At 48.5% G+C, this 24,590-nt stretch overlaps 1 protein-coding gene across 6 annotated transcripts in view; it reads left to right on the top strand.

Moving 5' to 3' along the window:
• Dclk2 (doublecortin like kinase 2) overlaps window positions 1-23,171 on the top strand; it is a 134,883-nt gene extending 111,712 nt beyond the window's left edge. For 4 of the 6 annotated variants that reach the window (XM_052732000.1, XM_052731999.1, XM_052731998.1 and 1 more), the window contains 8 exons: window positions 1,895-2,014; window positions 2,227-2,373; window positions 9,437-9,570; window positions 9,941-10,018; window positions 14,650-14,746; window positions 15,267-15,347; window positions 16,503-16,619; window positions 21,870-23,171. In XM_052732000.1, the coding sequence (XP_052587960.1) occupies window positions 1,895-2,014; window positions 2,227-2,373; window positions 9,437-9,570; window positions 9,941-10,018; window positions 14,650-14,746; window positions 15,267-15,347; window positions 16,503-16,619; window positions 21,870-22,112 (1,017 nt within the window). In that variant the 3' untranslated portion in view covers window positions 22,113-23,171. Of the gene's footprint in view, window positions 1-1,894; window positions 2,015-2,226; window positions 2,374-9,436; window positions 9,571-9,940; window positions 10,019-14,649; window positions 14,747-15,266; window positions 15,348-16,502; window positions 16,620-19,136 lie in introns of all 6 variants that reach the window. The other 2 variants (XM_052732003.1, XM_052732001.1) reach the window with 1 other exon arrangement.
• Window positions 23,172-24,590: the final 1,419 nt, after the last annotated feature.

Here is a 24,590-nt window from a genome sequence, read left to right as displayed (position 1 = left end):
CTTCACTTGAGGGTATGGAATAAGTGTGGAGGGGCTGCTATGTCTTCTTGTGTGGCCTCTTTGGCTGCCCGCACAGCTGCCTCCCTGGATGCCGTCCCATGTGCTGGCTGCACCTTGTGTTAATACTCAGGAGGAGGCTCTCCCCTGACTGCCCGGCCATGTGCATTAGGGTTTGAGACTTCCTACCATCCAAGGAGATTTGGAAGCATTGATTCCTACACCACTCCAAAAGCCTTCCCAGCCCTCTTTCTTGAAAGAAGTACAGTTTTTTTTTCCTCCTTATATAAAGCCTGGTGTGGCTCTTCACCTCCAGTGAAGGTGTGATGCTACTGTTCATTTCTGTCTTTTCAACAAAATAATATCTTCATTTTCACCAATGTCATTTTCATTTTGAAAAATTCCAACTGTAATTTCACTCAGGTATTCCCTTTTCAAAGCAATGATGCCCAGTACAAGAGATGTGGACTTAGAGGCATGAATGCTAGGCTTACATCCCCATCTCCAAGGACTGAAGTAAAAGTTAAAATGTCAGAACATTACACAGGAGCCTTGCTCTGTGCCTGACAATTAGGGAGTCATTTTCCGGCAGACTTTGAGATTGGGCATTTGCTGTCCTTTGCTGACGCGTATCCCGTGACTTCTTGGATAGGCATAGTACATCCAGTGCTCAAGAATCTCAACCCAGCATGTGCAGGAACTTGCAGTAGATTGTATTCCCCACACTACCAGATTTGTTCATTTCTCGTGATTTATTCCTTCAGCTATTGTCAATTTGAATTAGACTAAAGACATAAATCATCTTTGAACCGGAAGATATAGGAAAACCAGAAATGGTGTCTGAAACTAGGGGTAAGCTGCCATGTCAGAACACCAGACTTAGCTCTGAGTCATGGTAGTAAAGGTCAAGGGCCAACTCAGCAGCACACACATAGAAACACACACACACACACACACACACACACACACACACACACACACACACACACACCCCTACATAGATGTGCGCATGCACACATCTTTAGATGATAAATGATATCTCTTCTGTATAAAATCGTCTTATTTCAGCATTTAGAATATTGAAGAGAGAAGCTTGCAGATTTTATCAATCGTTTTCTAAATTCAAATGGATCTGTCATTGAAGTTAGTAAGGATCCACGTGAGCCACACTTAGAACAGAAGGGCCACTGTGTGTGACCTGTGGATAATGTCTTAATTCTGTAAGTGAACATTTTACTACAGAGCTGCCCTCGTCCACATCATTCAGCATGAGCAAACTTAGGCAGTGTTTTCAGGGCAGAGTCGAGCACAGTTGAAATGAGCCGTGTGGTACGGCGGCGCCTTCTAGATTTCTGAAATACGAAGTACAAGGAACACCCATCTGGTGAATGACTTCATACCCACTCACAGAAGAAGAAAGCTTATTTTTCATGAATTTTAGCATAAAATTAAAATTTATATTGGTAGCAGTAAAACCTTTTAACCTTAGAGCTTGTGTGCCAAACTTTCTTATAGGCCTAGTCGTTATTTTTGCATGGAGTATTGAAGTTAGAAAGTGGTTCTCGTCTTACTGGCTCAGAGAAGGCACAGTGCTGTGTGGATACTGTCTTTAGTGTCATTGCTTACAGTGGAGTCATACATGTCAGTACGGTAACATTGAGCCTCCTGGGCATGCTCAGAAGGCAGTTTCTTTAGGGTCTTGTCAAAGAGATAGCCATTAGTGGCCTGTCCTATCCCTGGGGGAACTAAGTAAGCGGGCGTGGTTGTCCTGTGCCAAGAGACATGTCACCCTTGGCATTAGAAATGAAGGCTGTGATCTGTTGTTCTCCTCCAGGCTGTGGGGGCAGAGCCTAAGGTTCTGTGGTTTTGATGTCTCCCTCCACCCTTTGTTTAACAGGAACATCTGATCGAGAATGAAGTGTCAATACTGCGCCGAGTGAAGCACCCCAACATCATCATGCTGGTCGAGGAGATGGAGACGGCGACTGAGCTCTTCCTAGTGATGGAGCTGGTCAAAGTAAGAGGGCGGGCAGGTTTCACTGGCGTCCGATCTCAAATTGGCTTGCAACTGGTCAGAAAAGCATCCTCCGCCCTCTTCACTTTTGTTATTGGTACACATCGGTTGGTGTGTGGCCCTTCCTTCATCTGCTCTAAGCTGATGTGGCATCCTTCTCACCTCACAGGAGTGAGCTGTTGACATTTCTGTACATCTCTTTTTCTGTCCTACAGGGTGGAGATCTCTTTGATGCAATTACTTCTTCAACCAAGTACACGGAGAGAGATGGGAGTGCCATGGTGTACAACCTAGCCAACGCCCTCAGATATCTGCATGGCCTCAGCATTGTACACAGAGATATCAAGCCCGAGAATCTTCTGGTGTGTGTCGAATCTCTGCTCTCTCATTTTCAACTCATGCTTCTGTTCTTTTCAAACGATTGTAATACTGTGAAAGCGATCACACGTAAAAATGACATTTAGAGTGTAGACCAACGTCACAGTAATGAACTGAGCACTGGGGAGAAACTCAAGGAAACTCAGCAAGTTCAAGCTGACTGGGGTGTTTTGCATGCACCCACAAAATCCTAAAGGGTTTCCTGAATTGATGTGCATTCTGTTTTCTAGACATTAGAAAGTACATTTTCATTTGTCTTTGATTATGCTAGTCAGCTTCGGAATGTGGTAATGGAATACATGACATGATTAATGGGTAAAGTTCGGAGGTTCCAGTCCAGCATAGGTGACTCCATTGCTTCAGTCCTCTGATGGGATTGGCGATGGCGTCTGTGAAGAGCGTGAGATGATGTAGGGTCATTTGCCCACTTTATGCTTCCTTGAGGAAGCAAAGGAAGGAAGGAGACTCCGGGATCTTGGAGCATGTGTAATGGTGGAAGTGCCTTGCACAAAGCTCCGCCTGCTAAAGGCCTCACACCCGCTGAGCATCAAGCCTCTTGCACAGGGGTGTCTGGGACCTCTAACATCTAAACCTACAGCAGCAATACTGACTGAAGGAAGGCGAGCAAAATTGTATGGCACAGAACGTTGAAGGATAAATTGGAGACAAGTAGCGGCATGTGGGCGAGTGGATAGAACAGATGTGTTCGTGTGCAAACTGAAGTTTTGGTAGTCTGTTCCTTTCAGCTTTGTGGGTATGGAAATTGAAACTAAGATACACCAATTTTTTTTTTTTTCTGCTTGAAAGTGTCATGTATTCTATTCTACAGAATGAAATGTGATTTCTACTGTGTGGCTCAGGGACGTTGGTACATGGGTCCTGGTCTGTTTTACCAGCTTCCTGACCTGTTATAACCCTGTCTCCTCTGCCTGGCTCATCATGACACTCACCTCTAATTCATGTTCAACTCCCCTTCATGGTGAGCCATGATAGCTAGAGCTTATTCGTTGGCAGACAGTTCTGTTCTTGAGATCTCAGTGTCTGTGAGGAGCTGGAGGAGCTTGTTGGGGAGTTTGGCATGTACACACTCTCCCAGAATCAAGGTAACTAGCTGGCTTCTCTGTTGCCTTCATAGCTGAGTGTCATCGTAGTTACCCTTTAATAGAGAGGCTTATCTGTGTGCTGCCCCATCGTCTTAATTCCAGATGGTTTCTCCATCTTCAGCAGTCAAGACTTCCAGTACAGTTACACCTGCATTCTTCTGTCTGTCTGAGTCTGTATTGGGAATATCCTTCCCCAGTGTGGGAAGTATACACGTTTGACACTGCCCCAGGATCTCTGAGCAGACTTCAGGCACGGCCCTTGCCACAAGGTTGTGATTGTATACACTCTTATCTGTCTCCTTCAGATTGTAAGTCCTGGAGACTAGAGGTCATGATTCTTCTCTCCCTCATGTCCTGGACAGTGCCAAGCAGGTACACTGTGGATGTGTGGAGTAATACCTGGTGGTGGTTCTCAGTTACTCAGCTAGCCAGATGTTGAATAAAAATCATTATAGCCAAACTCGGGCACCACACAAATGATGGTTAAAAGGAATATGTGGTGATCGCCCCAAGGACTTCCTTTTCGTCCTTTTAAAATGTAAAAATATTTATTTTTGCGAACCCAGAGTATCCATTTTCCATTTGGTAATATCATTCGTTCATATCTTGTTCATCTGGATGTCTAAGTAACCCTCCTCCTCCCCCTCCCCTCCCCTCCCCTCCCTTCCTCTCCCTTCCCCTCACCCTCTTTATAGAAAACAGTTTCTTTCCCATCACTTGTCTTTCCATTTTGTTTAAGTTTCTGCAGCAGAACAGCTATGACTGCCCAGTGGTTGTTCCTCCCCACGCCGTGGCCAGGCAGTGGGAGCTGCAGACAGTCCTCTGTGGTTGGCTGGCACCCCAGTCCTCCGTGGGGACGTCTAGACGGGGGCAGAGGGTGCCTGTTCACCTGCTGACTGGTCTGCCCCCTCAGGCTGAGCAGCAGTGAGGTCAGGAGTTGGCACAGCCCATTTACCCCGACATTCCTCTTGGTCACAGCCTTCTCTGCAGCCTCCCTTCCCTTCTAGGCTCTTCAGGACTTGGGTCAGGCATGCCCTCCCTCAGATGCTCTTGGGAGATGGGACCTGAGACTCCCTGTGCTGTCTCCTGTCTAGCGCAGTAGACCCACAGAGTGAGCTCCTCCGTTGTGTGGGGCAGCAATGCCTCCATAGCGTGGACGTCATGACATGAAGCATGGCGGGCAGGTCGGCACGAGAGGCTTCTAAGAGAGGCTGGTGGTCAGCTCCGGACCGTGACTCCTGGAGGCTGCCCGGATCTGGTTCGCCAAGGACCCAGGCGTGAAGTAGCTAACAGCGTAAGGGCTCTGCTGGCAGCAGGAAGCTCCAGCACAGACTGCCAGCTAGATTTCCCGGAGGAAATGACGGACAGCGACAGGGTTTCCCATGGCTGAACTGCCTGCAGAAGCTGCCCCGAGTCCTCTTCAGTTTGACAGAATACCGACGATTTCTCCTGTAGCCATGCAGTGCATCTGGAAATCAGGGTTACTGCCACTGACATAGACTCCTGCTGCAAGGGATTCAAGGACATGTCCTCCTTCATTTTCAGGACATTTTTCCCTTTACAAGGGAAACTAAGAACAATGCTATGTGCAACCCTCTCTGGGTATCACAGAAAGGCAGAATTCTTTTTCTTACTGTCTTCTGCCTTGAGGTATTTACATAGGTTTAGCACCCGTGAAACCCTAATCTGAAATTCAGAAGCATCCAAAAAATGTACTTTGAGAGCTAGGCATGGTGGCACATATCTGTAAGATAGTGAGTTTGAGGCCAGCCTGGGCTGCCAAGTGAGATCCTGTCTCAAAAACAAACGAGACTTTTTGTGTGCCAGCATGTCACCAAGTGGAAAATTCCATATCATGAAATGTCATTTCATACTCAAAATAATTTAAAATACTGCATGAATTTATCTTCAAGCTATGTTTTTAAAGTGTACGTAAAACATAAATGAATTTTGTAGTTGGTATTGGAGCCCATCCCCTAGATACCTCCTTATGCTATCTTCTAAAGTCTGAGACATTGCTTCTGAGCAGTATTTATTTATTTTAAGAGCTTGTGACTCACTGTGTTTTCAAGGCTGGTACTGAATTCTGAATCTTGGCATTGAGATCATCCTAGCTTCTCGAGAGGCTGGTGCTGTAGATGTGTGTACCTCCATGCTTGGCTCCAGACATTTTTGTGTGTTTATGGTGCTAAGGATTTACCATGAGGCCTCGTTCATGCTGGGAATCGCTCTACCATGGAGCTGTACCATAGCCACTCAGTCTCTTCATCTGAATGGTCATCTCAAAACTCAAATACTACCTCAAGGTGGACTGTGTGTGGAGGGTAGATAATGCAGAACACTGATGTCTCCAACATCTGCCTCAGAGAGAATCAGGAAATCTGATTGGAGTTCCTCTTCTGCTCTAAATATGTTTTCCCCTCTTCTAAATCTGCATTAAGGGCCTGGTGGTTCCCAGAGGGGAGGAAAATGGTTAGAACTAATGGTTGATGTAGACAGGCTGTGGGGTCAGACTCCGGAAATGGCCTTAGTAACCAACACGTGTCCGAGTGTTGTGTGTCAGCCATGGAAGACCAAATCGCTTGTATCTTAGATTTAGTTAGCAGGCCGGCATTGGCCTGAGGAGAACGTGCCATGGAAGCACTAATAGTCGATGCCCCACACGACTCCTGGCTCTCTTCCTGTCTGAGAACTAATTCAGTTTTTGAGCAGCAGGGCATTCTGACATCTGATTTGCATCCCGTTCCCTGGTAGCAGTGTGATAACTTAAAGCCCTGCCAAGGCAGATGTATGGGTCGTGTGTCAGGGAGCATGGAGGTGGCCGTTAGTGCTATGAGTTACAGCCCGGGGGTGCCATGTCATAGTTAACTATGGGAGAGTAGTGATAAATTCAGGGCTTCCGGGAGTTCTGGGGACAGGAGAGAAGAGGTGTGGTTTCTCCTGGTTGATGTCCTTCTAAATCATTACGCTGGCATTTTATTTAGAGAGCATAAGGGATTGACTTTGGCTGTGGGACCTGCGTTTCTCACGTTCTTCAGTTCTGCATTCTGCCAGCCATTTGATAGAGCATCTCTCAGTGTGAAGTGGGCCGTTTGAACGTGGCGGGGCTGGGTTTTCACAGTTGTTTAAATTCATTCAGAATCTGCACACTTTGAGGCTGCCCGGGTTTGGGCATTGTTTAGCTACAGAACCCATTGCATGGTGGTTCAGTGTGACGACCACGACGAGGGGTCCTGGCTGCAGAGCCTGCTTGGTAGCTGAAGCTCCGTTCCGCGTGCCTGTTTCCTTGCCTGCAAAAAGCAGGTAGCAATTCTTTTTCTGCTTGGCCAGTGTGGTCCTCATCTAAGTCCAGTGGCGTGCTTGAGAGAGTATGTAAATCTGCAAAGTTCCCGAGGCTGTCAGTTCCTGCCAGGAAGCCCGGGGAACCGCTGTTCTTCATTCCCTCCCTCTCTCCTTCCCTTCCAGGCCTCGTGCAGGGTAGGCCAGCTCTCCACCTCTGAGCTGTACCCTAGCTCTACAGTCAGTCTCATAAAACAGTGTTCTCTTTGCCATGCGGAGACTCAGTGGTGTTTGATTTTCCCCGTCTATTTAAAGAGGATCTCCAGTTCGGATTTAAAGATGATTAATATTTTACCTCTTTTCTTCTGCATGGGGAGGAGGTGATTCAGATAAATCACCATGATTTCCCACTTCTCTGTCCAAGTCATACTTTCTTTTCACGTTTAGCCCAGGAGTACCACTTGTCCCGACAACTGAGCAGCTGCAGGCTGCTCTCTCCTTTTCTGTCTACTTCTGTGTCTGACTCTGGGTTCTGGGAGGGATGTGAAAATGGCTTCTGCGACTGTCTGGAAACAACCTCCCAGCACCCCTAGACATTTCTAAATGGAGTGTTTAAAATAAACAGCTTTATAAAAACAGTACCTAATGAGTTGTAAAAATAAAATAACAGTGACGTAGCTGAGACTTTGACTCATGGTACAGACGTTTAGGAAATCATGCTTATACTTGTCCTTATCACTACAGTTTCTTAGGGAATTTGGTTCTAATGTTTGGGTTTCAGTAAATGCACCATAAATCCTAACTCTGATTATATTAGATTGTTCTCACTCATGTTTACATTAAACACCATGTGGCGTGACTAAGAATCTCGACTCTTGGCTTCAGGCTAGACCATTTGTATATTTGAGTATGTTTCTGCTGTGTTGTGTGGTTCACACAGAGCGATACATACTTTAGAGGGGCTCCAAACTGTCACCATTACTCCTATGGCTCTCTAAAGTCATGAAGATGTGTATATGCTGTGGACAAACATGGAATATACTTCCATTACATGGAAGACACTGTATGTCCCAAAGGAAGAAATGTTCTGTAACAAGCAGGAGAGGGAGGCAGGCTGTCAGTGGTCCTTCAAAATGCCTATAAAGCTTGGACGGCATGCCATAGGGAGCCACAGGGAGCCACAGGGTCTGTGCTCTCTATTGATGACTGCCTAAGTCACTCCGCTCAGTGGGTGATGCTCTTAGCTGCTTATGTTGAGAAAAGGGCACTTTCTAAATATTTCCCCATCCAGGGTTTGTAGTGGTTGAAATGAAAGTCCAGTTCAGTAGTAAAACACGAAGAAGAACTATTTGTTACATACAAAAATAGAGACTTGCATGTTGGTTTGGTCTGTGCAGTTACTATTCTCTGAAATTTGGTGCTTTCCAATGGACACAAGTGACGGTGTATACCAGTTTTGGATTATGCAGCCAGTCCCAAGTTAGCTGTGTACATGCTCCTTGGCTTCCAAAACTGTCTGCTTGTAATGTTATTTCCAGGCTTTTATCACATAAGGAAGGTTTGCTTGGATATAAGGTAAATCTTACTCAATTATGTGGTCATTGTAAGCACATGGATATGTCTACAAGTATAAGAAATCTCAAGAAGGAAGTTTAAGTAACTCAGTGCTGCTCAAAGAGAGCCTTGTTAAGGCTGGGACATCACAGTTCACGTACACTTTTAACTTCTGAAAAACTATATAACATACTCAGTAACTCTCATGGTAAGTATTTATTGGAAATAGTGTAATATCAGCTACATATCATTTTATTATAGGTTTGTACCATAATTTACTTAGCCATCACTCTATTAGCCAGTTGGTTGAATCTGTGTTTAAAAATAATAAATACAGACATTGACAGCTGGGTGTAACGTTTGGGTCTTTCTGTTCCTTTCGAATGGATTCTTAGTTATAGATTTATTGGGCCAAAGTTCCTGTTTAGATTCATGCTGATTCTAATGGGCATTTTCTTTCTAAGCTTCCGAGTTTTTTCCATGCAATATTTATAGTTTAGGTTTGGGGTGTATCAGTGGCTGGGCTGCTGGTTAACCTAACTAGACACTGAGCTCAACCCTCAGCACCCCACATGGAGCCAGAAAAGAACCCTTAATACTCATGTTTCACCAGCTGTCCAGAAAGCAAGCCTGCTGGAGAACCCCTAGCATTTACATTTAATAAACCCCCTTCTTTGGGTGCTCCAGTATCTTAAGAACCACATTAAGCACTACATACAGGTCGGTTCCTGACCTGCTGGCGTTGGGACCTTGTGACTGCCATACCAGCAGCCCTTGGTACCCAGCTGCTTGTGTAAGCGAGTTCAGGGTCGGTTAGAATTCTAGGTAAGGTGCTTCCTGCAGAGGGAGAAAATAGCATGTTTCCAATTTCACAGTTGAACAAAAGTCTCTGGAGAGATATCTTGGCCCTTTAAGACTGTGGTACTCTTACCAAAAGAACTTTCCTCAGGTCTTTCCTGTCTAATTCCAATGTCCCTCTCACAGTTATTGGAAGAGGAGGAGGAGGAGGAGGAGGAGGAGGAGGAGGAGGAGGAGGAGAGAGAGAGAGAGAGAGAGAGAGAGAGAGAGAGAGAGAGAGAGAGAGATGATTGTTGGCTTGTTTCTGTTTCAGGTGTGTGAATATCCGGATGGAACCAAGTCTTTGAAACTGGGAGACTTCGGGCTGGCAACAGTGGTTGAAGGCCCTTTGTACACCGTCTGCGGCACCCCGACTTATGTGGCACCAGAAATCATTGCTGAAACAGGGTGAGATTCTGTCGGTCTCGGGCCATGCCTTGACATCGATGAGAAAGGCACATAGCTGTCCCTGCTGCTTGGTGCTCAGTGGGTCCTGGGAAGAAAGCCTGGGAAGCAGAGAGAGATGTGACCTAAACCATGACCTTGACGTTAAGGAATAGCTTGTTCTTATCTGGCTAAGAGCCCTAGGCCTGTACTTCTGTGCTTTGGTCAGGGTTGGGGGTGGGGACAGTGGTCCCTGATGGTGGTTAGATTGAGAGAAAACAGATGGCTTTTTCAGAGGATGACTCCTGTGACAGGAACGAAGGCAGTTCTTGAGCAACGAGGCACGTGCTCAGGAGGTCAACCCTCACCTGCTCTCCCTTACTCTGTTTTCCAGTTATGGCCTGAAGGTGGATGTTTGGGCAGCTGGCGTGATTACATACATCCTTCTCTGTGGATTCCCCCCATTCCGGAGGTAACTCTATTTGAATTACAAATTCTCAGACACTTAACTCCTGGCAGAAAGGACCCTAAGCTGGTGAATAAAATTACCAGTTTAAAATGATATAAATACACCTTTTGCTATTTATCTTAATTTACAGCCTACAAATGCAAATACATGTTTTTTCCTTGGTGTTTTGGTAAGTATAGATAAAAATTGTGCTTGAACACTGGGATCATGCTTGCATACTCTGCCTCGGGCCTGTGACTAGCCCGACCATACTTCAGATGTGAGGTCTTTGCTTTGTGCATGAACCTGTGAGCTCCTTCTTGGTTTCACACAGACTAGACTTTGCATCTTCTCACTCGTTTTAAAGAAGGGTCGGGCTAAAGCTCCTTGAGTGGAAACCGGGATCGGCCGGGTGTCCTTTTTCAAGTCCCTGGTGTAGGTATTACTTTTCCTTAATTCGAGAGCAGTGTCGTAAACGTCCCGATTTTTATATAAATTTCTAAAGCATTCACCTTCTTGTAAAACCAGTAACTCTTTGTAGTAGTTTTAGCCCTACATGTGCCATTTCTTACCTGAGAAGTGGAGTCACAGAAAATCTTGGCAGCTCCACGCTGGCCTGGTGGGAACAGAGGCGAACACAGGCATGCTTCAGGCCGGCCAGCCCAGTCATGGGTCCAGGGCTGAGCCAGCCACGTTGGCTACAGCTCTTTTGCTCTGTTTCTTCACCTGTTCTGGGCAGGTGACTGACTTGGAAGCATGGTTGCCTTCCTGCCCCTCCCTCACTCTGTCTCAAGGTGAGTGGCTGCCCATGGTGAGCCAGGTACTGTTGTGGTGGCCTAGTGCACAAGCGCCGTCCTCAAAGCTGCGATTTTAGACCCATCTCAGCCACTGTAAGGAACCGCCACAAACTATGTGGCCGATTGAGACTGGAAACTTATTCTCACGATGCTGGAGGCTGGGGGCTTCAAGACCAACACACCAGCAGGTTTGGTGTCTGGTATGGACCTACCTCCTGGGCAAGGCGCAGTCACCTTCTCTGTGTAACTTCGCACAGCAGAAGGAGAAGGCCGACTTCTAGGATCTTCTTACTGTCCTAGCTTTTTTTGTAAATGATGTGGTTTGAGCTTAAGGCTTCATGCTAGGCAAGCCCTCTACCACTGAACTATATCCTCTCCAGGGACTTTCCCAAGAACACTACAGTTTTCTTCATAAAGGCTCTGCCCTCCTAACTCTGGCTGTGTCCCAAAAGCCCACCTCCTAATGCTGTCCAAGTGAGGATTAGGTTTCCCCATAAGGAGTTTTGAGGTGTACACCATGGTGTTTAAGTGTTGCATTGGGCCAGCAAATGAAAAATGGTTTATCTTTTCTTTCCTAACATTTGTTATGAAAACTTCCTGGAGAAAAGGAAGTTTTATTTTTTTTTTCTTTAAATTCTGACATTTTCCATTTGAGTTCTACGGTGATTTAACTGATAATGGCTGTGAGCAGAATGCCACAGAAATGTTAGTCTACTTTGAAGAGCTCCTGGTACAGAGGCATGGAGCACAAGAATAATGACCCAAACCAACTGACTGGGGTGTGCTTGCTTGGCTGGCTCCATGATGGCTAAGCGTAGCGTAAATGTGAAGAAATTACCTAATGGACTCCATGATGTAAGGCGGAAAGGAGGAAGTAGAGGGTGGATCCTATGTGGTTTTTTTTATAGCCACTTGGGGACTGGGATGGTTTGGGTGATGATTTTTGGGGGGAACTAGTCAAATGTAGAAGGATGGTGTATTTGCTGACATGTGATATCTGGACCAGTTAACATGGAGTTCCTCTTCATGACTTACTCAAGTTCATATCAAGGAAAAGGGATTGGGGGGATCAGCATTAGGGAATGTATACTCACAACTCCCTCTAGTGTTTATAGTTTCTGATGCAGCCAGGGAGCGTTGTATTTTTATTGTTATGGACGTGGGTTCAAGTTGGATGTCACTGTCGCTGGAGGGCAGCAGCATTGTTAGATGGAGAGGTGAGTTGAGCTCATTATTAGAACAGCCCACTGCATTCTGAAGAGGCTGCCCAGTGTCAGAAAAACCTATCTCACTTTTACGTTTTAAGAAAATGCTTTTCCTCTTTGCTAGTGAGATAATCTGTGACATGAAACATCTCTTCTAGAAGCATCTTCGACGCACAGACATGTTAGGCAGATTTTACAACCCACTGTTATATAAAAACATACATGAGACATTAAGGATGTGTTGATTTAAATGATTATTATCTAGTTTGGATGGCATAAACTTGGGTATATCTGGGGTTGGGGAGGGAGCTCATTGAGTTGGTAGAGGGCTTTGTGACACATGAAGCCCTTGGTCCAATATCCAGACCCATAATCCCAGCATGCCCATAATCCCAGCACATAGGACTTGGAATCAAGGAAGATGCAAAGTTCAAAGCCATCCTTGGCTATTTAGCAAGTTTGAAGCCATGCTGGGCTATATGAGACCCTGTCTCAAAAAAATAAAAATAAAAATAAAAAAAGCAACAACAGCATATACATATATGTGTATGTATATTAAAGTTCTTTAAGCAAGCATTCCAAGTGCTTTCTTTGTCTTATACGAAGTCGCCTTTAACTGGAAGTTTTTGAACTGAGGTTGTTACTTGGAATTCGCTCTTTCATCATCTGTCACTGAAAGAGAGACTGTTTTCTTCTTAATTTCCTGTTTTATACTCACAGCCCCTTCATCTAAGGGATAGATTGTTTTAGAATAAAAAAGCACCCCAAAGCAGTTCCACCAGACCTTGTAGTATAAATGTGATGATAAATCCAATGTGGATTCAAACGGAGTAGCTGTTTGTACCTAATTACCAGGCACGGTGGACTGTCTGCAGGGAGATGCTCTTCGCTGGGTGCACAGCTCTGATGATTGACAGTGTTGATCCTTGGGGTCCCATTCTAACTGGTTAGCACTCTGGGGTCTCTTGCTGAGTTGGGCTATATTGCTTGGAGTCTGTGGACTGCTGTACATGGCTGTTGCAGATGGACTCCAGCTTTTAGCTGTGTATTGGCTAAATGATGGTCAATATAAGCTACCTTTGACTCCAGGAAAAAAATGAAGGGGGGATGAACAGAGTGATAGGAACAGTTTTGAAAGTAGATTTTATATATGTCTTCTTCTGACATCGTCTGGTGTGCTCTTGCTTCTAAAGGCTTCTGTAAAATTCCGCTGTGTTCTTCAGTTTCACTCTTTGAAGGGGCACTAAACTGATTACAGCAGTGTAAAGGAGAGAGACCATCGTGCTTCCAAAGACATGTGTGTGCACTCACTCTCCAGGCCAGCAGTAATGACTCTTGCCTTGCCTGGTTGTCCCACCCAGCCCTTGCTCCGCAGTGTACCTCTGTCCTTCTGTGTGGACCAGCAGGTGTCTCCCAGTGCGTCCCTTGACTGTAACGGTCAATCGGTCATCAGGCAGACCTAGCTACTGTACCTAGACCCGGCCCTACGTGATCTGTTTCTAAGGACTCCACGCTTGGTGCCCTTTGACAAGGTGGGAACCAAACCTCTAAAAGCTTGGCAGAGATAGCCTAAGAAATGTGAACTCTCCCCAGGTAACTCCTGATGTGTACTCCTGGATTTTAGTTTTGGTCCTGACAGCCTATTCTGAGTTTTCTCTTGGGGCCTGTGGTGGGCCAAGAAAGCTAGACATGTTTCCTGTTTCTAGTCCCATGTTCACATGTGGGAACATCCCACGCCCACACCTTTCCCTTCAGTGGTCACATCCCACTGGCACTTCCATCCACTGTTGAGTGCCACGGATTTGTGAGACACCATGTGTGTGTTTGGGGAAGTGCCAAGCAGCATAGCTTGAGAGACATCCCCTTGAGAGCATTCAAGGTGCGTTGCTTGACTGAGCAAGCCTAGCTGGCATCTTTGGAATATTCTTTCTCTGAGACTGAGCACACAGGAAAGTCGAGTTGTGGTGGGGAGCGAGTCAGCGTCATGATTTCTTAAATCTAGGTTCTGAACTCTGTATGATTTTCAATAATCTTGGCGTTTTGTTGAAAAAGTAGAAAAAGGTTGAGTAGAGGCTGCTTTTGTGCTGTTAGAGGCATGAGCCATGGGGGAATGCCAGTCTTCCCCATGGTTTCCATTATCTGTAATTTTCTCTCTCTCTCTCTCTCTCTCTCTCTCCACACACACACACATACACACACACACACACACACACACACACACACACACACACACACACACACACACACATTTTTCTCCCCAAGATGGGCTCTGGCTATGTTTCTTTGGTTGGTCTTGAACCTCTGGGCTCAAGTAATAATATTGCCTCAGCTCTCCAAGTATCTGGTACTACAGGGACATGCCCCAACACCTGGCTTTCATTTTAACCCTTTATAAGCACCCTTTGTGGGGCATTAAGTGCACAGCCATTCATACCATCCACTGCTGGAACCTCATCTTTCTAAACTGAAACACTCTGCTTGGGTCATTTTCTGTCTCTCTGGTTCCCAGGCCTAGGAAGTGTCCTTTGGCTCATTGTCCAGAAGGAAAATTCTGTTGTCACCATGCAGCTATGACCCACAGCTGAGCCTTGACTCCGACCCATTGCCCAGAGACTCCTAGTGACTCTAATTTTTCCCATTTCTTTGTCACTAGTGAGAACAATCTCCAGGAAGATCTCTTTGACCAGATCTTGGCTGGGAAGCTGGAGTTTCCAGCCCCCTACTGGGACAACATTACAGATTCTGCCAAGGTACTGTGCAGGGTTCTTCCTGTATACACTGCAGGGGGCTGAGTGTGGGGCTGAGCAGCCCCAGCTTGGGCTCAGAGACTTGACTTTTAATGTGTGGTCTTTTGGTAAGTGTACCCTATAGTATAGTCTCTGAAGTCGCTAATTAGATCCACACCTGGACCACAGTGCTCCTCTAATGTCGATAAACGTTCACGCCTTTCTTTCTTAAAGAAGTGTATGTTGGGCGCTCCTCACAATATAATAATGAATGAATAAACTAAGTGATGGAAGGGAACGCAGTATCCTACTGTGGAGTGGAGATAAAAAAAACTCAGGGGAGACTTATACACTTCTGGCCCGGGCCGTGGATGTGGGCCATGTCTCAGCTCTGCAAGTGTGGGTGGTTGGCTTCATGCGCCGTGGCTGAGCTGCTGGGTTGACTCTTGATGTCTGTATTTATGCCGGGATTCCCCTCTTTGTCCTCTGTGGTCTCCTCCCCCTCCCCTTCCCTCCCCTTCCCTCCCCTTTCTCCCCTTTATAGGAATTAATCAGTCAAATGCTTCAGGTAAACGTTGAAGCTCGCTGTACTGCGGGGGAGATTCTGAGTCACCCCTGGGTGTCCGTAAGTACCCACATTCCCAGGGATTTATATTGTATGGCCAGCAGCATGCTCCCTTCCTTGTGTGTGTTTCCCACAGAGAGAGTTGGGCAAACACATTCTACAGCAGATAAAATGTCTATCCTAATGACCAAGTAGTGTGGGAGAAGATGGCTGACTCCCGAGTCCTCCATCTGCTCAGTGAGTAATCTGGATAGTCTGTCCCTTGCTGGATCTCAGTTTACTATCTGCGAAGTGATGAGGTTGGCCATGATGCCCCTTAAGGGTCCCCCTGTGGCTTCTTTCTAGTTGTGGGGTTTATGTTTCCCCAGAGGTGAACATGTTTCAGACTGTGACTCTGTATCCTCATGGCATGCAGTCCTCCTGTGGACTGGAAAGAGAGACATCTCTTCCAGAGGTGGCAGAGAAGATGTGCTGGTCACATGCTCCCTCTCGAGGTCAACTCCTGAATACTGGGTTAACTAGCCCCAAGGCCATGTCACTGTATACCTCCTCCACCCTGCACACTGCTTCCCTGCTGAGTGACTAATGGAGAAGATGCCAGTCTCTGTGAGAATTAGGGCTGTCAGCTGAGGGACTTTTGTACTGGGGCATGTTCTCTGCTTCTTTGTTCTTGTAACCTAAGAAGTGGGTCAAACATTAGGCTCAAGCCACATTCCCTCCTCAGCCTGCCCATCACCAGAGCTACAGCAAGCCATCACCACACCAGACACACCTTCTTGATTAAAATGATAAGCTGTTCATTTTTGTATTTCCATGGGAAGACTTGTGTTATAGGTGTCCCGGGAGAGGGTCTCAGAAACCCAAACAATGCCATCCTTCCTTTCCTGGAGACCTGTGCTTTCTCCTGGGTCAGAGGTGGGAATGGATGGCACAGTGCCTTTCTGAAGGCAGGAGGCTCTGCAGAATGTTGTGTGTCTCTGCCACGCTGAGGATGGAGTCCAGGGTCTAAGGCATGCTAGTCTGGTGCTCTTCCACAGCGCTGTACAGAGGCAGCAATGACCTTCGAAAGAACTGAACAACTTCTTGTGGTTGAGAGGAGCCTGTTCAGGAAAGGGTCCTTAGGTTGATGGTCGGGGGAGGGGCCGTAACTGTAGAGAACCGATGAAGTGTTAAGGGTCCAGAGTCAATTGTATTTGTTTTTCTTCTTTTCTGTAGGATGACGCATCCCAGGAGAATAATATGCAGGCTGAGGTTACAGGTAAACTAAAACGGCACTTTAATAATGCGCTCCCCAAACAGAACAGCACCGCCACAGGGGTCTCCGTTATCATGGTAAGTGGGATGCAGAGCTCTGCCCCAGAGAACTGGGGGCATCTGGCCTGGCTGCTGAGCTGGAGTTGTCTCTGGACTAGATAGCCAGGGTTCCACCCATGGAAGCCGGTGTCTTCCATGTTCCCGTTTTCCTGGGAGGATTGACTGGCATGCGAAGGTGCTTCCAGCCCTACCCCTGACTCTGCATGGCAGGCTAGAGGCTGGTAGGTGACGTGGAAGCCATAGTGATAGGTAGGTGCAGGGAGCGCCTGGGCTTGGGGCTTCCTGGGCAGTTGCTGGCCCTCTCCTACCTGCTGCTACATCTAGGGAGAGATTGCCAGGCAGCCCTGCAGGCTGGGCCCCGTAAGGCAGTAAGGCCCTGCCTCCTCCAGGCTCATGATTCTTGGATATGTGATTTCCTTGGGACTTGGCATAAGAAACAGCCAAGTTAACAAACGTCCCCTTTTAAAGACAGTGTTTAATTAAAAAAAAAAAATTGGTGTATTTTTAAAGCCATAGAAGAATACTTTTTTTTTTTAAAAAAATTAGTTTTTCATGGTTAAAATCTTATATAAAAAAAGTAGCAATGATCCTATTTTTGCACTTCTTCCAAACTACTTAAGACCACATATCTAAATATTTAAACACATCAAATGAAAACCAAAAGAAAATATAGGACAGAAAAAGAAAACACGAGCAAGGTCATTAATTTCCAGCTCCGGCTGCCCAGGCTGGAGCTCTTGTGAAGTGGGCCTGGGAGTCGCTCCGAGCATCTCCCACCTGCTACTCAGCCAGGGCATCTCCAGCATCAGGGCAAGGGGCATGGGCCCCGGGAAGCACCCTCTTGCGAGGGGCAGTGGCCTGCAATGGGCCGTCTCAGCAGCTCTGTCCCCTTCTAGAGCAGCCTCTTGCCACCTGGGAAAGGTTCTCTGTCAGGTGAATGTGGGCGTCCAGGAAGCCACAGCCTGCACATTCCCCTTATGGACATGAACACTGCTGTTGGTGAAGCCCCTGCTCCTTCCTGGGACCTGCTGGTCTGTGGTGCTATGCCTTCCTCCAGGGAGGCTGGGTTCATTTGGTAGGCTCCCTCCCATTGTCCTTGTAACGTCCTGTGCCCCGTGCTGGGGACTGTGTGCCCCCTTTCTTCCCCGGGCACAGCTTGTGTCTACAGACTGGACTTTGCGCCATCTTGTAGGACTTTGGGATGCTCCATGTCGAACCCCGGAAGAGTGGAGTTGTGGTTTTTCTTTCCGCCGTGGCAGTGTCTTACAAAAAACCCGAGAAAGTCTGAGAGGTCACAGAATTCCGGCTTCTGAGTTGAAAAGAACCATCCCTGTTGAGCTGACCGCAGGAGGCCCCTTCCAGGGATATTTTGAGACCTCCCCCATGAGCAGAAGCAGTATGCATTTGTACCATGTATGGTGGTGTAGGCAGCTTCTGAGGAAGTGGAAACCACGAAGAGTCAACGTTTGTGCTGGGGTGCAGTGGGTGTGCTTACATGTGTGTAGGCCTAACAACATACTCAGTATCTAGTAAAGTCTTCAAGAGAATCTGTTGCAATCAGATTTCATATGATACGTTGATTGGCTTTCTAATCTTCTGAGAGGTGTAAGCCTTGCAGCCCTGTAGGAGAATTTACCCAGTGGCTCACTGGAATCCATGGCCATAGGCCTGGGCCCTGCCTCCTGACCACTGAAGCTCAGCTGAGGTCCTAGAGTGATTGACAGTCCTCCCGGGGGCCAAGTATAAGCTGTGTTCTGGGTAATAATGCAGAGAACCTCTCATCACTTAGCAACAGCAGTTTCCTCTTGCTAATGGAGTTAGTCAGATGTCAAACCCTCTGTTTTAATGGGGTGTTCTGTGAAAGAACAACCCTTAGGAAGGGGACTGAATAAAAATTGCGTGTTGACGTATGTGCAGGAGCCGTTTGGCACATGTTGGTGGTGACATCCAGCTCACCTGGGTTCTCTGCATAAGCCTGCAGATGGTGAGCACTAAGGAACTGCCAATGGTATCATTGCATTCAGGATCTCCTGGAGATACTCCTGGGACTCTTTTCTGGCAGTCTCTGTTCTCAGTGGTTCAAAGCCAGCCTGCCAAATTTGACCTATTCCTCAAAAGTAGTTGAAGGCTTCTTGCTTGTCTGTCCCCCAGTCAGGGCTGAGCCTAGGTGTGGTTGCAGGGTAGGGCGTATGTAACACTTGGGGCCCTCCATCATGTTATGACTGTGCATCGAGGCATCTCATTCCTGCGGACAGTTTTAAATTATTTTTATATTGAAAATAACCACAGAATGCCCGTCTCCGGCATTAATTTGTCATTACTGAGTATATGGTCTCAGAAGCAGAAGAGCAGGGTGTGTTTTACAGCTGAAATGCTGATGACCTCTGTGCATAACTTAAAGATGGGGGCCTTGCCTTGTGCCACCCCAGCATTGTCCCCAAAGTAGGTACCCAGGCAGCAGTGGTAGGGTAGGGACTGATTAATAAAGGCGAGGGACAGGGAAGCTGATGCTGATGTCTGCGTTTCATTTGACAGTTTGATTTGACAGTTTGAGAGACACCTCACAGAGAGAGTCCCGCTCTTTCCCCAGTTGAGACATGGGAAATCCCGAAGCAGACCCTGGTATTCAACATACTGTATTCGTGGGAGCCCCCCCTAATTCTCAGCCCCTCTTCCAACTGCATGCTTGTCTCAGACTTCTGACCCTCGGCTTCCTACTGGTATGGGTCCTCTGAACCACTGACCTCCTTCTGGCCAGCCCAGCACAGCCCAGCACAGCCCAGCACAGCACGCCTTTGGGGAGCTTCGTGTCAGACTTCTCAGCTTGTCAGCCTTTGCTTTCCTGCTCAGAGCGGGCTTCCAGCCGTCCTGTGCCCTGCTCCTGTTCACATAGTGACAGTCCTGTGCCCTGCTCCTGTTCACATAGTGACAGTCCTGTGCCCTGCTCCTGTTCACATAGTGACAGTCCTGTGCCCTGCTCCTGTTCACATAGGTGACAGTCCTGTGCCCTGCTCCTGTTTATATAGGTGACAGTCCTGTGCCCTGCTCCTGTTTATATAGGTGACAGTCCTGTGCCCTGCTCCTGTTCACATAGGTGACAGTCCTGTGCCCTGCTCCTGTTTATATAGGTGACAGTCCCGTGCCCTGCTCCTGTTTATATAGGTGACAGTCCCGTGCCCTGCTCCTGTTTATATAGGTGACAGTCCCGTGCCCTGCTCCTGTTTATATAGGTGACAGTCCCGTGCCCTGCTCCTGTTTATATAGGTGACAGTCCCGTGCCCTGCTCCTGTTTATATAGGTGACAGTCCCGTGCCCTGCTCCTGTTTATATAGGTGACAGTCCCGTGCCCTGCTCCTGTTTATATAGGTGACAGTCCTGTGCCCTGCTCCTGTTTATATAGGTGACAGTCCTGTGCCCTGCTCTTGTTTATATAGGTGACAGTCCTGTGCCTGCTCCTGTTTATATAGGTGACAGTCCTGTGCCTGCTCCCATTTACATAGGTCAAGGGCATCTTTCTGGAAATGACAGCAGGAGATGCATGTCTTTGTGAGGTTTTTGTGCTTTGTCAAGAGCTGCTGCGTTTATCAGTAAGACACCGTGTGCCAGCCGGCCTCTAGGAAAGGGACGTGATCACATTGGAGAGAGTTTCAGAGAGGCCGACGGCTCTGTGCCACGCTCTGCCTCTCCCCGACAGTCCTCAGCATGCAGATGAAGGAGAGTGTATTTGGGAGGTGGCTGCTTTGTCCCAGTGAGGCACAAAGCCTCAGCGACCAGAGGGGCCATCTTGTGGCAGAGAAGGGAAAGACAAGGCACCTCCTTCCCTGGTCTTGCAGAGGAGGAATGTCGCCAGATGTACATTCTCTCCACCCCAGGGGGCGCTCTGCTGACTTGTAGGGGGTGATGGTGGTGATTCGGGGTTACTGTTTGGATCGTGTTGCTTCTGTTGAAAGTAAGTCTGGTTTCTGTCCCTGCTTCTCTCCCTTCCTGCCTCTCTGCTGCTGCATTGCTTCCCCTGACTAGGTCCAAGGCCATGGTATGTACTAACTGCACGGCCAGCTTCCGTCTGCGCGCACGCTCCTGTTCCTGTGGCCAGAAGAGAAGAGGGGAAAGAGCTAGGGGGTGTGGCTTGCTTCTACCCTGGAGAAAGTTCAGGATAGAAGCAAGTGCTGCCTGCCTTGTGGGTGTGTGGGTGTGTGGGTGTGGAGGGGAGGCTCAGGAGGGCAGAGTGGCCGGCCTGGTCCCAGCAGCTCAGGAGCTAAGTTTCAGGCCAGGCTTTACCCACTCACCCAGTTAGCTGCCGCTGTCCCCAGCTTGAGGTTGGCAGGAGCTGTGGGGAACGCAACCCACGCTGCCTGTCTTGAGAAGCCTCGATACCTGTTCTCTCCTCCATCCTTTTTTTTTATTTTTAAATCTGTGTTATGGTACTGGAAGAATCAATGGGACACTCCCCTGCCTTGGGAGTTAGACTGCAGAATGCCTCCCGGTCCGTTCATCTTTGAGCTGAAGATGGTACCCAAGACCCACTGTCTCCCCACCTTTAGGGAACCCAGTGAAGTGGCCGTTGCTGGCTCCCAGGGCACCCAGGCTCCAGTGAAGCAAAGGAGACTCCATGCCTGGGGACCCCCAGCAAGGTTCAGAAGGAAGTGCTTCCTCCGAGGGCCTCTGTGCCCTTGAGGGGTTGAGTAGATGAATAATGCAGGGGTCCAGCAGGTGCAGGCTCTCTCACAGGGAGAGGGGCAGGCAAAGATACCGTGGAGAGTCCATGTGGCTGCACCCCAGTGGATTCCTGGGCATATTACAGATGCCCTTCGGTTGTAAGGGCGTTGTTTATTTCTGACATGTAAGGGCCACCTATCTGTGACAAGAGCTTCCTTTAGATAACTCTACTAGTGTACTAGGGCAGCTGGCAGAGACTGGCCGTCGTCCAGCACTCTGGGTGTGGGTGTGGGCCAGACACTCAGAATTCAGGTGCAGCTCACAGCAGGTTCACTCAGGCCGCCTTGTGCAGGCCAGCCACGTTTCCCGCCACTCCTCCCCAGCTCCCAGCACAGGCTGTGATAAGGGCAGAGGCGAAGGGCAGCTGCTGGGATGGGGTGGGGGCTGGGGGAGTGGGGCTCAGTTCCCTTTAGACGTCCGCTGGAGGTCTGGTGAATTTCTCCTCTTCTGTTTCTGTGTCCTGTGCTTGCATGCTGTGTCCTGCTTTCTGGTTCTGGGAGTGTGATGGAGCCAGGCCTGGATAATGTGGTGTCTCTGCCGCTCTCTCCCCAGAACACGGCTCTAGATAAAGAGGGGCAGATTTTCTGCAGCAAGCACTGTCAAGACAGCAGCAAACCCGCCAGGGAGCGGACCTCGCCAGTCCCTCCCCCAGCCCGGGAGGCCCCTCCCCCAACCCGGGAGGCCCCTCCCCCAGCCCGGGAGGCCCCTCCCCCAGCGGAGTCTCCCAAGCCCCCTCGGCCTCCAGCCGCCTCTGGCTGTGATCCTGCAGGGACCTGGCGCCGCCACCGAGACTGAACTCTGTGTAGACAGGCCCGAAGCTGCTCGCCGCCGCCTGCCAGGAAGGCCACTCTTCACCAGGCCTCATCTCCTTGCTGAAAGAGCCTTTCTGTCCTGACTGCTGTTTTGACAGTTTGTTGGCATGTTCTGTCACGGCCTGGGAACAGGACTGGGGTATCCTGGAGCCGGTGTTCAGGATGGCCTCGTGTACCCTGGGTTCTGCCCTCTCTAGTTCCTGGCCATGTCAAGCCATGTCAGTTGTGGAGACATATTTGGAGTGACTCATTTTAAATCAGCCGTGTTTCTAGTTCAGTAGACAATTGGCCGCTTTACCCAGAGAATGTGCAACTTTTATCTGGAATTACATTCTTTTTATAGAACTGCATCGGATGAACTAGGATTCTCCTACTGAAGGATACTCCAAGTGCACCCTTCTCACGGGGGACACAGTTGTGATTGTTCCTTTGTAATGTCCTGTGAGAAGCAACATGGCCGCCTCCTCTTCATAGGAAGCCTGAGGCTCCTGGCTTCTGAATAGAAGAACTGATCGCCCTCCGATTCCTGACTTAGGGAATGCATCCTGATGCCCCAGGAAGCAGCTCCCCTCTGGCTGGGGTGCAGGGCTCACAGACCTGTCAGACACGCCCTCAGTTTCCCCTAACTTTCCCTACACATGTATTAATAAACGCTTATGAAATTGGCCTGGGGCTTTTCAGTGGACTGTGCAGCGGCTCTTGGAAGAGCAGGATGAGCTTGACTGCGTCCCCCCCAGGGGCTCCTCCCCCTCTGCTGTCTGTGAAGAGCACTCTAAAGCCATGGCAGGTCTGCTGAGACCCAGCGGGGACTGGGGCGCATGGTGCTCCTTGAATGCCCTGTGACAACCTTCTGGAAGGCTGCTGGCAGTTTTCCCTTTTGTTCCACCGCCCTACTCTTTTTAATAATTGTATATAACTGTGTATTGTTTTACCTGCTTGTCTTCTAAACGGGCGGGCACTACAGTTCACTCCCTTTGTTAGATTTTTGCCTTCTCCAAGTATCCCCAACCTGCAATAAACTCCTCCCTCTTCGGAAAAGCCATGGGGTGGGCAGAGGTTTCTGTGTGGTTGATTTGGACAGTGCATGTGATCAGAGCACCTCTCCTTGGTCCAGACCCTCGGGGGCCAGTGTCTGGGGGCCACTACTGCAAGAGCACACAGATCTTTGCCTGGGCTGAAGTGTATGTGAGCCCAGGTGCTGAGACTCGGGACCAAAGCACCAAAAGAAGCAAGTTGTTCAGAGAGGGAGCTAGGGACAATCAGAAAAGTTGGGGCTCAGAGAAAGTGGGCTGGAGTGGCTTCCCATGCCTGTCCTGGCTGGGGCCCCGCTTCTCTCTGACTTGTGAGTTACAAGTTTCCCTGTGAGGCCCGGCTTTCTGCTTGTGACATGGCTCATCTGTGGCTCTGGTTACCCAGAGCTGTCTCTGTCACCTTCTTGGAGCTTTACAACGGTCCGGCTGGAAACCCCTGGCCAGGCTCCGGATCTCTCGGTTCACGATGCTGAGGGAATGAGACGGTGGATGGCCCGCTGGTCCTGGGTTCCACCCAGAGCTGTAGCAAACACAGGAGGAAGAAGTGTTGAAGAACACTGCGAGCTGCAGGGTTAAAACATTTTGCATGTGTCTCTTCAGAAACTGGTTAAAAAAAGATTGAGTCTTAATTATGTGTGTGCCTGCCTGTGTGCATGCAAATGCATTGTCCATGGAGTCCAGAAGAGGGCAGCAAATCTGAAGCTGGAGTTCCATGCAGGTGTGAGCTGCCAGACGTGGGTGGGTGCTGGGAATTATCATACTCTGGTCCTCTGGAAGAACAGTAAGTTCTTTTAACCTCTGAGCCATCTCTCCTGCACCAAGAACAAGATTTTTCATAGCCTTGTGGCTGTTTCGTTTTCAGAGAGGGGAAGAGTTAATGCAGAAGAAGAAAAAGGGCAGGTGGTGGCCAGGGTGCCTGTTGCTGATCACAGCACAGCCTCCTCCCTCTTGGCTGTGGTGCTGCTAATGTGAGCTCAAGACTGAGTGCGTGGTCAGGGCAGGGCCCACCTGTGTCAGGGAAGAAGATTCCTTGTTCAGCATGTGCCCTCCGTTTGTCCCTGGGGGAGGCAGGCAGAGTTGGGGAAGCCCCACAGCCTCACAGTCCTTCCCTGGTAGGTAGGATCCCTGGGAAGCCCAGAGCAGACAAGGTGAAGGAACAAGCCGGTAGGCACCCGGGCCAAAACCAAGGACCTAGCAGGAAGGATGGCTGTGGCTGTGCCCCACTGCTGAGCTGGTGTCCACCCAAGCAGCAAGGCTGGGGAAGGGTTGGGGAAGGCCACACAGTTCCTCTGTCCACCTGCTGCGTCAACAATTAGAAGCTGAAATTCTGTTCTCACAATCCAAATTAAATACAGGTACTTTATTTCTGGCTGTTCACATCCTGTTGAGAGAGTGGTATGTGCCTGTTCAGACTCATTCTCCTCCCGAAG

This window comes from Peromyscus californicus, unplaced genomic scaffold (genome assembly GCF_007827085.1).
Source record: "Peromyscus californicus insignis strain IS unplaced genomic scaffold, ASM782708v3 Scaffold_9__1_contigs__length_137607984, whole genome shotgun sequence".
Taxonomy (NCBI): domain Eukaryota; kingdom Metazoa; phylum Chordata; class Mammalia; order Rodentia; family Cricetidae; genus Peromyscus; species Peromyscus californicus.
Note: the sequence above shows the minus strand (reverse complement) of the source record. Positions and strands in the feature narration are given on the sequence as shown.